At 40.1% G+C, this 15,872-nt stretch overlaps 3 protein-coding genes across 3 annotated transcripts in view; all 3 read right to left on the bottom strand.

The window, feature by feature from the left end:
- Positions 1 to 15,872, bottom strand: part of LOC128384127 (H-2 class II histocompatibility antigen, E-S beta chain-like) — a 167,593-nt gene that overhangs the window by 83,958 nt on the left and 67,763 nt on the right. The window contains exon 7 of the mRNA XM_053343708.1: positions 2,463 to 2,483. The gene's annotated coding sequence lies outside the window, so the exon portion shown is untranslated. The remainder of the gene's footprint in view (positions 1 to 2,462; positions 2,484 to 15,872) is intronic.
- Positions 1,817 to 5,672, bottom strand: LOC128384132 (H-2 class II histocompatibility antigen, I-E beta chain-like). Its single transcript, XM_053343715.1, has 7 exons — positions 5,610 to 5,672; positions 5,205 to 5,474; positions 3,931 to 4,144; positions 3,581 to 3,648; positions 3,233 to 3,346; positions 2,454 to 2,521; positions 1,817 to 2,417 (listed from the first exon to the last, which is right to left on the bottom strand). Exons 1-6 carry the CDS (start codon positions 5,662 to 5,664, stop codon positions 2,496 to 2,498), a joined length of 747 nt encoding a protein of 248 aa, XP_053199690.1. The 5' UTR covers positions 5,665 to 5,672; the 3' UTR covers positions 1,817 to 2,417; positions 2,454 to 2,495.
- The window catches only part of LOC128384138 (H-2 class II histocompatibility antigen, A-U alpha chain-like), a 42,106-nt gene continuing 36,625 nt past the window's right edge, over positions 10,392 to 15,872 (bottom strand). The window contains exons 3-4 of the mRNA XM_053343727.1: positions 10,818 to 11,102; positions 10,392 to 10,658 (exon numbers count right to left, since the gene is read on the bottom strand). Of these exons, the coding sequence (XP_053199702.1) occupies positions 10,537 to 10,658; positions 10,818 to 11,102 (407 nt within the window). The 3' untranslated portion in view covers positions 10,392 to 10,536. The remainder of the gene's footprint in view (positions 10,659 to 10,817; positions 11,103 to 15,872) is intronic.

Raw genomic sequence — 15,872 nt, 5'->3', positions numbered from 1 at the left:
TATTCTGAGTCCACAGACAGCTGACAGGTTTGTGACTGTGATGAAGTGAATGCTATAAAACATTCAAATATAAATGCTATCATAATCATCAGTAAGAGATAAAAACACACTCGCTGCTGTTTGCTGTGTTTACACCTTTTTATATTGCATGTTACACTTTACTGCTGTAAATGATCAAAGGCAGAGCTATTTAAATATTGTTATATCAATGTCTGATGCTCAGTATAATGTAGTAAACTAACAGATAACAAGGTTGACTGAACTATTTACTTGGCGGCTCTTTCACAGTACTGTTAGTTTACATTTGGTTTTATCTGAGTTTAGAAACAGGATGGAGGTTTCTGACACGACTTCACCAACTTCTGAGGTGCATGGAGAAGAAAAAGAAGTCTGAAGAAAGTCAAAGCTCCAGCAACACTTTATTACCAGACCAACATGAAGGCGTGTGATATTTGATGACATTTAGTCTCTCTGAGTTTTATCGTTTATTTGCTCGTGTTTCTACCTCACAACACATCACTTCCTATTTTGACCATCATGTGTACACGGGTGTCAAAGTGGGGGGAGGCATTGGAAAGGTGTACCAGGGCCTGCAGGAGGCTTATGTATGGGGCCCAGAATTTGGTGCTATGCCCCCTCCTGTCCATGACAATTAAGGTTAATTCTGTAAGATCGTTTGGAGAAACAGTCTAAATACATATCAGGTTTAAGGTTTTTGAGTTTCCTGTGAGAGATAAATTAGATAAAGCAGTGCCTGTTGAGGGAAGGAGGTGATTAACTTTGTCTCTAATAGTTTAGAGTTGTCACGACTGAGTTACTCCTGAGTCACTCCCTGAATTTAGCTACAGCACCATCAGACAGGCGAGGTCATCCCTTTGTTCCCTCAGCCTTATGTTCCCTTCAGGATTTCCACCAAATTAGGCCCAATGTTAGAGCTGAGGGAACATAGGGCTGAGGGAACATAGAGCTGAGGGAACATAGAGCTGAGTGAACACGGGGCTGAGGGAACATAGGGCTGAGGGAACATATGGATTGAGGGAACATAGGGCCGAGGGAACATAGGGCTGAGGGAACACAGAGCTGAGGGAACATAGGGCTGAGGGAACATACAGCTGAGGGAACATAGGGCTGAGGGACCCAGCAGAACCAGGACCCAGTTGGGAATCATTACAAAACTTCATTTTAAAAGTTTTTAATCCCGTTTGATTTAAGCCTTTGTTAAAATTCCTTTCCTTCTATTTTGTGTTTTCTGAGTTTAGTTATTGTTGAATTTATTGTTATATTATATATTATTTTTTATATATTTTTAATTCTGCTGATTTGATCTGACCAAATCTACCAGTAAACCTGGCTCATAACAGCACTGACCCAGTATGGTGATGCTGCCATATTAACCCAAACTGGATCAGATTTGAACTCAGTGATTTTCACTCTGAATTTTCTTTGGCTTCGTTCTTCTGTTCAGCCTTTTAGGAAAGAAGTGGCTGATTCAGTTTCACAGATTCTGTAATTGAAATCTGTTTTTCTTCCACTTTTTGTACCTTGGAAATGTTCCCAAAGCTCTTCTGAACATTTTTATGGCTGCCAGTAAAAAGACGATGATGAAAAGCTCCAGAGGAAGCTCCCACCACCTCTGACCAATAGAATCAACTCTACTGACTGAGTGTAAACATGACTTTTAGCTTGGACTCCAGCAGCAGAAGAGGATCAATATCAAAGTGGAAGCAGCTGGACTGTAATAAGTGTTGTTTGTTCTGTGTGAAGCTGTAATGCTTTATGAACTGGACCATTGATCCAATAAACACAAACAGCATCATATTACTGATCAGGTGACAAACTTCCTGTTTATTAACGTCATCAATAAACTCACAGAGCGTCACAAGGTTCTCTGAAGGTTCTCTGAAGGTTTATTGTGGATAAAAACTTGTATCAAATCTACCAATCGCACACAAATCAATCAGATCAATGGATTATATTGATTGAAGCAGAGTTAAGGAGTCAGTTAGTGGATATACAGGAGCCACTTTATCATCAGCCAGCATAGACAGTTACTGCCTGGGGCCCCGACTACAAGGGCCCCAACATCTGTAGGTTCATTATGATGTTTAGATATGAAAGTATTGAATCATGTTACTGTTGTAACTCACTGTTCCCTGAAATGACTCCCAAAAGGCCCCAAAGTGGTAGAAAGGCTGCAGCTGTGTACTTGTACTGCAGAGGAAACTTAGTTCCACTACATTTACTGACAGATAATGTTACTGGTTACGCTGCACAGTCACATTTTACTCTCAACATGGAAACATTCAGATATGATGCATCAGTACTGATTCAAAGATCCAGCAGAATAGAAGAAGGAAAAGACAAGCAGCTGCTGAGTCCAGGACCAGGACCAGGACCAGGACCAGGACCAGGACCAGCAAGGACCAGCAAGGACCAGCAAGGACCAGGACCAGGACCAGGACCAGGACCAGGAAGGACCAGGATCAGGACAGGGATCAGTTAGAGGGGACCAGAATCCGTCCTGAGAGAAAAAAGAAGACACTGGTGTCAGACTGTGAGACTCATTCAGTGGTGAATCAATGTACACGGAAGGAGTCAAACAACTAGAGGACTGTTCTGATGCTCAACGTGGACCAAAGGAAGGAGGTCTGAGCTCCCATCTGCATCAGCGGCTCGGACTGCAGGTCTCGCAGGATCTGGGTTAATAACACCTCAGCAATCATAAAACAAGCCCAGCAGAAACTTTCTGAGGAAACTGAAACAGGCCTCAGAACGTTCTACAGGGACGCTGAGAACGTTCTGGCACACTGCATATCCACGAGCTACAGGAGCAGACTGGTATCAGACTGGTGTCAGACTGGTATCAGACTGGTATCACACTGGTATCACACTGGTATCAGACTGGTATCACACTGGTATCACACTGGTATCAGACTGGTATCACACTGGTATCAGACTGGTATCAGACTGGTATCACACTGGTATCAGAATGGTATCAGACTGGTATCAGACTGGTGTCAGACTGGTATCACACTGGTGTCAGACTGGTGTCAGACTGGTATCAGACTGGTATCAGACTGGTGTCAGACTGGTATCAGACTGGTGTCAGACTGGTATCAGACTGGTATCAGACTGGTATTAGACTTGTATCAGACTGGTATCAGACTGGTATTAGACTGGTATCAGACTGGTATTAGACTTGTATCAGACTGGTGTCAGACTGGTTCCTGACCTCTGGACTTCCTCTTGTAGTAGATGAATCCAGCCAGAGATAAGATCAGACCCAGGATCAGTCCTGACGCTCCGATGGCGATCTTGTTTGTCTCTGACTCAGGCAGGGACGGATCTGAGGACAGACAGGTAGAGACAGACAGGTGAGCAGACAGACAGGTGAGCAGACAGACAGACAGGTAGAGACAGACAGACAGGTGAGTAGACAGATAGACAGGTGAGCAGACAGACAGACAGGTGAGCAGACAGACAGACAGGTGAGCAGACAGACAGACAGGTGAGCAGACAGACAGACAGACAGACAGGTGAGCAGACAGACAGTCAGGTGAGCAGACAGACAGGTATTTACCCCAGTCAGTGTACAGAGGCTCACTCAGGCTGGCGTGTTCCACCTTGCAGGAGATCTTCTCTCCAGACCTTCAACACAAACAAACTTCAGACGTTCCACTCAGCAGAACTTCAAACGTTCTCTGCTCAATTTTCTTTCCACATTTTTCTGAACTTTGAGCCTCAAATGAAGGAACAGCAATCCGTCCTGACACACTGAATGTAGCTCAGCAGCTTATTGAAACTCACATTTCATGAAAACATGCAGATGAATTTCACTGTGACACTTTCTACTGTGTGACCAGACCTTTACTGAACACCTGGACCCAACTGGACCCAACTGGATCTATGTGGACCTGTAGCTGTACTCACCTGGGCGTGTACTCCAGGTGGGAGTGGATCTGGTAGTACCAATCAGCGTCTGCCATCTCCTCAGTGGAAGTGATATCAGAGGTGACTTCCTGTCCGTCTCTGAGCCATTTCACTATGATGTGTTTGGGGTAGAAGCTGTAGACGCTGCAGACCAACATGGAGGGATGATTACCAGCAGAGGGAATCTCAGAGTGCAGCCGCACATACGGCTTCACTGAATTACAGTCACAGTATTAATATTATAATAATAATAATAATTATTATTATTATTATCATTATTATTATTATTAGCCCGAGCACTGACCAACATGCATGGGGTGGCGAGGGCCCGTTCATCGCTGCTTGCAGCTTTAATTCTTCTTATTATTATTATTACCATTTCATTCATTATTAAGACATGCAATTAAAAAGTTGCCAATAAAAAAAAGATTAAAAGTTAAAGTGCTTTAAAAGAGCTCAATCATAAACATGAGGAGAGAAACATTTTTAACCTGGAATAAAAAATGTTCATATTTGGGGCTGATTTCAGTTCTGTTGGTATTATTATTATTATTATTATATTTATTATTATTATTGTGATGCCCACTGAAGTGTAATCAACCTGTTCCACCATACTGCACTATATAATATTGTGGTTTAATATCAGGAGTAATTAATGTGCTTGTCGCCAGCAGGGGGCAGTGTGGATCTTTCCAGCTTTCCTCTTTCTGCTGAGTGAGACTAACGTTTGTTAACCGGGGTTAAAACAGTCTGTTAACCAGGTTTAAACAGTTTGTTAACCTGGGTTAAAACAGCCTGTTAACCTGGGTTAAAACAGTCTGTTAACCAGGTTAAAACAGTTTGTTAACCGGGGTTAAAACAGTTTGTTAACTGGGTTAAAACAGTCTGTTAACCGGGGTTAAAACAGTCTGTTAACCTGGGTTAAAACAGTCTGTTAACCTGGGTTAAAACAGTTTGTTAACCGGGTTAAAACAGTCTGTTAACAAGGGTTAAAACAGTTTGTTAACCGGGGTTAAAACAGTCTGTTAACCTGGGTTAAAACAGTTTGTTAACCGGGATTAAAACAGTCTGTTAACCAGGTTTAAACAGTTTGTTAACCGGGGTTAAAACAGTCTGTTAACCGGGGTTGTTAACCTGGGTTTAAACAGTTTGTTAACCTGGGTTTAAACAGTTTGTTAACCAGGTTAAAACAGTCTGTTAACCTGGGTTAAAACAGTTTGTTAACCTTGGTTAGGGTTAGCCAGGTTTAAACCAGGTTTAAAACACTAACTCACCTGATTTAGTCAGAACATTGTTGTACCAGATCCCAATGTTGTGTTGGCAGTACGTCTCCCTCGAAGCTTTCATCTGAGTCAGCTCTGGACCGCTGTTCCAGTAGTCTGCAGCCATCACTCCGTACTCAGTGTATCCAACATATTTCTTCACACTGCTGTCAAACCTGGCGATCTCCAACTTGTTGTAGTACACAGACCTGATGTACCTGATGTCCTTCAGCTCAGTGGAGTTAAAGTCACAGAGATCCAGCCAATAAGTCATAAATCCATCTGAAGAAAGAAACAATCAGATTGACTCAGTACAGTCTGATCAGAGTATTGATCAGTGATCAGAGTATTGATCCTACCTGCTGTGTGATGAAGTATAATCAGAGTATTGATCAGTGATCAGTGTATTGATCCTACCTGCTGTGTAGACAGTGATGAAGAGGAAGGAGAAGCTCAGAAAGGATGAAGCCATGTTCCTCTGTTCTCTTGACAAACACTGACACAGTCTGACTGAGAGCTGCTGTAAAAACCAGAGGAGCTGATCACATGACCTGCTGATCAGCTGTTACCAGGCAGACGTCTGCTGGAGGTGAAAACTCACAGTCACACTGATATTACAGTAACAACTACAACTCTTCATCATGTTAACTACTTCATCAGGTTCATAGTTTAAACATTCATTTGTAGATTCTTCTTCTGGTTTTTATATGAAAACAGATTCTATGATGTCATCTCTTTATAATAAAGTAGAGTTACACATTAAACCTCTGACTTTACTGCAGATTTAGGAAATAGAGTAGAAACTAATTGATCGTCTGTTACTGTGTTATTTCAGTGTTCATTAATATCTTTGATCTGATTGAACTGATTTTTTTTTTTAAAGATTTTTTCGGCATAGACGCCTTTATTCAACAGTAGATAGACAGGAAACATGGGAGAGAGAGGGGGTTGTGACATGCAGCAAAGGACCTCCGGCCGGGATGCGAACCGGGGTCAGCTGCGTATATGGATCTAACCACTCAACCACCTGCGCGCAATGGAAGTGATTATTACAACTGGACCTTCATCTCAGCCAGTATTACTCTCTTATCAAACTCTCATCATCACCAAGACAACAAACCAATATACACATGCTGCATTCATGGACACTCCATAAAGTCAGACTTTACAGATGCACAGTCACTAATAGCAACTTTTCTTCATTACTGATATGAAATAACAAATGAGACATAGCAGAGAAAAATCATGTATGTTTAAACAGTGAGATGTTCACACATGCTCTGAACATCGAGGTTACTCTCTACTTCACTGCGTCTCTGCTCTGAACTGTAGATGTCAGTTTTTAATTTCTGTAAGAGTCATTATAAATGTAAGAAACTATTGCTATCATCCTCTTTCACCAGTTTTGAACTGAGCTTATTTGAGCTGGGTTGCTCTCACACTGTCTCCTGTGCTGCGGTTTATCTGCCTCGCAAGTACAATAAGGGCTTTTTAGATAACTTTTCTGATTTCCTGGCTGAAATCATGCCTAAATATGACTGTGTTCTTATTGTTGGAGATTTGAATGTTAATGCCAAAGGAGCCATATGGTTTACCCGTTCTTAACCTAGAGATATGTGACGCAGTGTTTTCAGACCGCTGCTCGGAACTGTTTTATATACTGCATTATTAACCCTTCCACTGTGTTCAGTTCTCGGTTGCTTTCAATCAGAACTGCATTCCTGAGTCTGTGTGCAAAACGGAGGAGCTTAGCTCATGGTTTTATTCCACCTGCCAAACTGTTTTAGACACTGTGGCTCCATTAAAAACCAGGCAGCCTAAGACTAAATCTGAGCCCTGGCTAAATGACCCAACACATGCTGTCAGACGTGAGTGCCGTGGAGCTGAGCGCAAGTGGAAGAAGGACAAACTGCAGATGTCATTTCAAATGTTAAGGGTCTGCTGGTGTCATTATCAGAAAACTGTGAAAGATGCTAAAAGAAAGCATTCCTCTGATATTATTCTGTTAAACTGTCACAAGCCTCATGCTTTGTTTAACAATATTGACTCGGTTCTTAATGCCCTGCAGACTGTCTGTATGGAGGCCTTCCCTGCTGTGTGTGAAAACTTCACTTTTTTATTGATAAGGTCACCTCTATTAGGGCCATTATCTCACCTTCTGCTTGTGACCCCTCAATCTCTGTCCCCTGCTCTGCTGTCTTTGACCAGTTTGAGCCTGTGACTCTGTCCTTTTTACAGGAGATTGTTGGTCATTTGAAGCCCTCAAGTTCTCCAAATGATGCTGTCCCTACTCGACTATTTAAAGAGGTTTTCTCCACTGTAGGACCATCTGTTATTGCAGTCACTAATAGTAGTCTGTCCTCAAGTGTGTTCCCTGAACATTTTAAACATGCAGTAGTGCAACCTCTGATTAAAAAACCTGGTCTAAATCCTGCAGTTCTTGCTAATTTCAGGCCTATCTCTAAACTACCTTTTCTTTCAAAAACCCTGGAGAAGATCATGTCAAGATCACAATCAATTAATGGCCTTTCTGGAAGAGCATAATATTCTAGAGGTTTTCCAATCCGGTTTTAAAACCCTGCACAGAACCGAATCAGCTCTTTTAAAAGTTTTTAATGATATATTTTTAGCTACTGACTCTGGTGACTGTGTTATCCTTGTGCTTTTAGATTTAACTGCTGCATTTGACACAGTGGATCATGAAATATGGATCTCATGTTTGGAGCAGTGGGTGGGCATCAGGGGCACAGCACTGGAGTGGTTCAGGTCGTACTTGGCTGATGGAACTTTCTGTGTGTGGTTCTATACTTAGGAAGCATGGCATTTCATTCCAATATTACGCAGATGACAGTCATATTTATGTGCCTCTTAAAAAGAAAGATGAATACTCTGTCAGACTGTTACTTGTGTCTTGACGACATAAAGGCCTGGGTGGTTATGAACTTTTTAAACTTCAATGATAAAAAGACAGAAGTGATGGTTTTTAATGGCACCACTGGGACCCCCCCCCCCGTAGATCTGGGTTCCTTGGCCCAGTACATCAAACCAAGCATCACAAACCTAGGGGTTAAAGTGGATCCTGAGCTTAAGCTCAACAGTCTGATCAAAGCTGTTGTTAAATCAAGCTTTTTCCATTTGCAGCAGCTGGCCAAAATAAAGCCAACTCTGTCAAGTCAGCACTTTGAGACAGTAATCCAGCCTTTGTTACCACTCGGCTAGATTACTGTAATGCACTGTATGTGGGGCTTAGTGGGTCCTCCATCGCTCGTCTCCAGATGGTGCAGAATGCAGCTGCACGTCTTTTAACTGGCACACGTAAACGCGAGCACATTTCCCCTATTTTAGCTTCACTCCACTGGCTGCCTATTCAATTTAGGATCCATTTTTAAATTCTTTTATTTGCTTTTAAATCCCCTAATGGTCTTGCCCCCCCTACCTCTCAGAGCTTATACACCCTTATATACCTGCCCGCTCTCTCAGGTCAGCTGATCTGCTGCTCCTGAGTGTGCCCAAAACTAAGTGGAAGCTCAGAAGGGAGCCTTTGCTGTGTTGGCTCAAAATGATGGAACAATCTGCCTCAGCACTTTAAACAGGCCTCTTCTCTGTCTGTTTTTAAATTTCTTCTTAAAACCCATCTCTTCTCCTTGGCCTTTGACACCGAATAAGATGTCGACTTTATTTACTTGATTTAATTTCTTATTTTCATCGCTTTTTATTGCGTGGTAATTATTTTTTTTACTCATCATTTATGTTTTTTAATTTATTTTTGCATTTTATATGTAATTGTGGGCCTCATGTGAGCTGTTAAGTCTCTTAATTATTCTTCTGTACAGCACTTTGGTTGTTTTAAAGTGCTTAACAAATAAATTATAATTGGATACATCATGCAGAGGGTAAAGTTATTATATATATGATGATGTAATCACTTGATATAAAGCTGTCCTCTAACTACAGTGGTGAAGATGTGATCCATGTAAAAGTCCCTCAGTGATGGAGCAGCAGGGTCCAGCTCCTCCCAGCTGTTAGTCCTCTTCTCACTCTAATATGCACACTAACATACTGATCAATAATCACTTCACATGATCAGCTGATCACATGGATGATGTCACAGTTCACACTTCAGAGAGTTCACACATCTGTTGTGTTAAATCATCTTTATTTATTTATCTCAGATTATAAAGTGATACAAACATTTTCCCTCCACACAAACCTGACTGAACAAGCTGCAGATAAAACCACTGTTTAAACAGAGTTAGAGTTAAAGAAGCTAAAACCACTGTTTAAACAGAGTTAGAGTTAAAGAAGCTAAAATCACTGTTTAAACAGAGTTAGAGTTAAAGAAGCTAAAATCACTGTTTAAACAGAGTTAGAGTTAAAGAAGCTAAAATCACTGTTTAAACAGAGTTAGAGTTAAAGAAGCTAAAATCACTGTTTAAACAGGGTTAGAGTTAAAGAAGCTAAAACCACTGTTTAAACAGAGTTAGAGTTAAAGAAGCTAAAATCACTGTTTAAACAGAGTTAGAGTTAAAGAAGCTAAAACCACTGTTTAAACAGAGTTAGAGTTAAAGAAGCTAAAATCACTGTTTAAACAGAGTTAGAGAGTTAAAGAAGCTAAAATCACTGTTTAAACAGAGTTAGAGTTAAAGAAGCTAAAATCACTGTTTAAACAGAGTTAGAGAGTTAAAGAAGCTAAAATCACTGTTTAAACAGAGTTAGAGTTAAAGAAGCTAAAATCACTGTTTAAACAGAGTTAGAGTTAAAGAAGCTAAAACCACTGTTTAAACAGGGTTAGAGTTAAATCCATTATAATTACAGAGTAAAAGAACAGAGACATCAGATGAGCTAAAATCACTGGTATCACAGGTATTTATTATATATATATATATATATATATATATATATATATATATATATATATATATTAATAATAATAATAATAATAATAATAATAATAATTATTATTATTATTATTCTTCCAGTCGACTTAAAATCATTGTTTTATCTACCTAGTTAGATAAAACATACAGTAAAAAACTGTTCTATCACCAGGTGACTGAATGTGACGATTAAACACAGAAGAGACAAAAATCAGCAACAACAAAAATCTATAAAGACAAAGTCCATGTTATTAATATCATGTTACAAGATATTCCTTTATTAGTCCCAGAGTGGGGAAATTTACAGTTATTGATACCATGTTATTAATGTTGGTGTTTAAATGAGTCAGACAAAGCAAAGGATGAATGTAATGATTAAACACATACAGTGATAGAAGCTGTTTAACTTCTACCAATAACTGATTAGTTTATACTCATTAATTATTAACATCATCAGCCACAGCCAATCAGCTGCACTCGTTTCCTTTGATGAGGAAGAAGGTTCCAGCTGCCACACCGAGCAGACCGATAGTCAGACCCAGTCCACAAAACACTGCAGGTCCAACACCTGGCTGCTGCACCTCCACACCTGGAGACAGAAAACACACAGAAACATTAACACCTCCACATCTGGAGACAGAAACATTAACACCTCCACATCTGGAGACAGAAACATTAACACCTCCACATCTGGAGACAGGAACATTAACACCTCCACATCTGGAGACAGATGTAAAGACTTTCTCACCCCAGAACCTGGTCAGTGGTTTGCTCAGTGATGGGTGTGACACTGAACAGCTGTATATGTCTCCCTGCTGGGGGGTGAACTCCAGTGTGGAGGACTGTCTGAAGGAACCGTCTTTGTTGGGGTGAGGAACATTGATGCTGGTTCCTTCGGTCACGTTCTTTCCATTCTTGGTCCAGTAGACTTTAACAGGAGCAGGAAAGAAACCGGTCACATGACAGATCAGTGTGTTCTGGACTCCGAGCTCCACCTGGTCTCTGGAGTAGAGGGTGTGACCGGAAGGAGGATCTGAACACACACACTTATTATCAGTCAACAGAACCTTAACCATTTACACTGAAAAAAATACCTTTTTAAAAATTTAATGCTGCAATATCAAGTAGGCCTGTCACGATAACAAATTTTGCTGGATGTACTGCCCTTGCAGCGCGTAGTTCTGTGCAAAGCTAGACAGCCAGCTAACATACAATGAGTCCTCCAATAACGACACAAGGCTTGACTTTTCTTGTGTTTACTGGTTTCCTCTTGTGTTTTTTGTAAAACTGAAATATTACAGAGATAAGAACATAAATCAGTATACAGTAAAATATCAATAGAAATGGCAAATATCACACTCTTGCACAATTCTCATCAAAAAATAAGGCTACTGCTATAAATATTAGCTAGCAGCACACATCCCATAAAACACAAAGGTTTATAACATAATATTCTCAAAAACCAAAAGTGTTAAATAACTCTCCACACACACTAGGCTACTTACAGACAAATAGTCTCCAAGGCAGAACGTATCAAAAGTTGTTCAGCAACATGCGTTCATCTGTCTGTCTTGCTTGTCTGTTTTTCACTAAAGAAGCAGCTAAAACTAGCAGGAGAGCTACAAAGATGCAATAAAAAAACATATAGAACAGAGCGCTCACTCTGACGCTATTTCTGAGACCTGACGAACAGAACACCCACATTTTACTTTTTTAACCAATAACTTATTTCACTTATTTAACTTAACTTTAAAGACAGCACACTGGACGATAAATTGTCTCAGAAATTATTGCGATAAGCGATAATATTGTTGTTCTGAGATAATTTTCATCTAATACAATGATAATGGTATAATAATGCAGGTACACCTTTTCAAAGATAAATAAACTTTTATTTTTAAAGAATATTTAACACTAGAACACAATAAATTAACAAACCGCCAAAAACAATAAATAAAATGGACTCTCAGTCTCTGTTAACAAAAAATGAACTGGAATAAAACTGCCAGGACCTTTGTAAACAAAGTTATGAAACAGATGCCTCAATAAGCCATATGCAAATCTTTTTAGAAATGGGACTTCCGGCTGAACTTCAGCCAAGATGGCAGCTTAGGCAATTAGCTCCCGATCAAAACTCGATAGAAAACCCCAAATTCGAAGACTTTTCAGAAAATAACATATCTGAACCAGAGATGGAAAGGGGAGGAAGATCAAGAAGACAGAAATGGAAAAAAACCCTGGTGAAACAACCTGACTTAACAAACGAAGACGGAGGCGACACGACGGATGACAGTGAAGGGGAGGAAGAGCACATGGAGACAGAGGCGACAGCTATGATAAGAGCAGGACTTAAAGACATCATTAAAGAAATCCAAGATTTTAAAACTGAACTGAAAGCGGAATTTGCCACATTCAAACAAGAAATCAAGAAGGAAATGAAAGAGGAACTCGAGGACTTCAAGAAAGATATTAACCAGCAGCTTGGAGAAGCAACTACTGAGCTAACGACACAAACAACCACAAAACTGAACAGAGAATCGCAGAACTGGAGACCTGGAATGTGGAGGCTAACGAGGCCCTGCTGCAGTCTCTGAAACAACAAAAAATACTGCAGGATATGTTGGCGGACCAGGAAGGAAGAAACCGACGGAATAATATCCGCATTTTTGGTCTTAAAGAGGGAGCAGAGGGCAGCTCTGTGGCGCATTTCATTGAACAACTCCTGAAAAAAGAGCTACCTCTGCCAACAACCATGGATCTACAAATACAGCGGGCACACAGACCCTTAATGCCAAGTCCAGCCACTGATAAACCGCCGAGATCTATTGTGGTGAACTTCCTACAATACACAGTGAAGGAGACGGTGCTGAAGGAAGCCTGGAGGAAAAAAGTTCACCATGACAACCGACAACTCTTTTTTGATCACGACTATGCCGCCGCTGTAATCCGGAAAAGAAAGGAATATAACGGTATTAAAAAAGCCCTAAAGGAAAAAGGAATACGCTTCCAGATGTGTCTGACCAGAATCAGGATCCACTGGGAAGCTGGCCCACGGACATACGAGAGCGCACGGGAGGCCGCGAAGGAGCTGATCAGGAGGGGTATCCATGTAGAGGTACCGCCAGATGATGCAGCAGGAACCGGGATGGAGGAGCGACTTCAGCGGGCACTGCCATGGCAACGAGCCGGGAATTCACAGGACACTGCTCTGCGGGCTAAGCAGAAACTTCAGGAATTTCAAAGAAAATAACTTCGAGGATTTTGTGAGTATATTCAAACAGACTAAATAAGGATGTGGATGAGAAGATTAACAGTGACTGCTGTTGTATTACTATTTTGATTGGTCTTCTTTTGCTTATTACGGATCAGTGACTATGACGTTTTTCTAGGAGGTAATAATGCAGAGACATTATTGGACTTTAGGACCAAGCGTACCTAGAGAGGGGCCCCTGTACGCTGTGGGATATTCCCCTCAACCCATGGAGGTAACATGGGAGGCGCACACGGACACGCGCCTGTCTTTGGAGGTCACATTTTTGTTTGCTGTTCTGTTTCAAACCGTTCTATGTTCTCTTATTGTTGTTGCCGGTCGCCATGGTTACGTTAAGGATCCAAAGCCAATTCAAGACTTTATGAAACTATTATGAGTATTATTTCACTGGTGTCATTGAATGTTAATGGGCTGAACAACCCAATTAAGAGAAGTAAGGTAATCTTGAATATGAGGAAAATTAAAGCTCAAGTCATCTTTATGCAGGAAACACATTTATCTCGGGAAGAACATGAAAAGAAATTTGGCTATAGAAACTCTTTCTATGGCACATGCAGGCAGAGCCGGAAAAGAGGGGTTGCTATAATGATACAAAATGCAGTCAATTTCGAATGCTTGAAAGAAATTAAGAATGATGAAGGACATTATATGATTGTTAAAGGAAAATTAGACAACAAGTTGGTTACCTTGATTAACGTCTATGCCCCACCAGAAAGTGACAAGCACTTCTTTAAGGCTCTATTTGCAATTATAGCATCAGAATCAGAAGGGAATTTGGTACGTGCAGGAGATTTTAATGTAATTCTTGACCATAGGATAGACACAACAAGCACAAAAAGAAGTAGGACCCACTTAACTAAATTCATGAATATATCATTGAACGAGCAGGGCTTGACAGACGTATGGAGAGAACTCCACCCGACAGAAAAAGATTGTACACATTACTCCAACACACATCACATTCACTCTAGAATAGACTATGTATTTATGAACACTTGGGATATACATAAGGTAAGGGAATGTAAAATTGGTGTGGCTGATATCTCTGATCACAATGCAGTTAATTTAGCTATACAAATAAATAATGTACCTAAGAACACAACCTGGAAACTGAACAAAGTATATTGAATAATAAAGTAATAATCGAGCAAATCAGACAGGATATAAAAAGATTTATCCAAGAAAACGACACGGTTGAAATTAACCCAGCTATCCTGTGGGATTCTTTAAAGGCCGTAGTTAGAGGAAAATTGATTGCTATAAAAAAAACACATCAAAAGAAACTAAAACAAGCAGCTTACTTGAATCTGACCGAAAAATTAAAAAACCTGGAAATAAGTTATCAAAGCACCCAAAACACTGAACTTTCGCAGAAAATAAAGACCACCAAAACGGAGATAGACGAAATTCTTAGAGGAGAGATAGAGAAAAAACTTAGATATGTGAGGCAGGAATACTATGAAACTGGCTAAAGCTACCAGACTACTGGCAAGGCGAATTAAGAAGCAACAGACACTGAATACAATACACAAAATCAGACCCCCAATCAGGAGAGTTAAAATATAAAACTAAAGAAATAGAGAACATATTTAAAGAATATTACAAAAATCTGTACACTCAAATAAGTTCATCGAGCGAGGAGGCAAAAAGACGATTTCTCAACATACTTGATTTACCAACCGTTGGACAACAACAAAATGACAATCTTAATGCTCCTAAAACATGTGAAGAAATAACCAAAGCCATATCCAAACTTAAAGCTAATAAAACTCCTGGAGGTGATGGTTTCCCATCAGAGTGGTACAGAGCCTTTAAAGAGGAATTGGTACCTCTGCTTGAATCCTCCTTCAATTGCACTCTAGAGGAAGGTCATTTACCGCCATCTTGGAATGATGCAATAATTTCAATAATCCCCAAAGAATGAAAAGATACCGAATACTGCAATAACTTTAGACCAATATCAGTTCTTAATGTAGATTACAAAATATACACCTCTATTATTGCACGAAGATATGAGAACTTTTTGAGTGACTTGATTGACGAGGACCAAACTGGTTTCATTACAGCCCGCCAAACACAAGACAGTATTAGAAGGACCATTCATATAATTAACACAATACAAACAAATAAAAACAGTGCTGTTTTGCTAAGCCTTGATGCTGAAAAGGCTTTTGATAGTGTAAATTGGAACTTCCTATATCTAGTATTAGAATGTTTTGGATTTAGTAAAGACTCAGTAAATTGTATTAAAACTATCTATCAAAGCCCCACAGCCAGAATAAAGGTCAACGGAAGCCTGACAGAGAGGATAATGTAGTGTATTTTCTGCTACAGATTTATGTATTTCTATTTTCTGTTACAGATTTATGTTTTCCTAATACGTAAGAGTTTTTGCTCTGTATGTATGGGCTTAGCCTGAATCTGGGTTCCCACAGACAGAGTCTTCCTATGGAAACTGGTCTCATCCTGTGTTAGGGTCATTTATCTTTGGAGGTTGTCAAACAGTAAAGGTATTGGATCATGGGAACATAA

The sequence above is a fragment of the Scomber japonicus genome, chromosome 22 (assembly GCF_027409825.1).
Source record: "Scomber japonicus isolate fScoJap1 chromosome 22, fScoJap1.pri, whole genome shotgun sequence".
Lineage (NCBI taxonomy): Eukaryota > Metazoa > Chordata > Actinopteri > Scombriformes > Scombridae > Scomber > Scomber japonicus.
The sequence above is the reverse complement of the archived record's forward strand: the minus strand, read 5'-3'. Positions and strand labels throughout refer to the sequence as shown.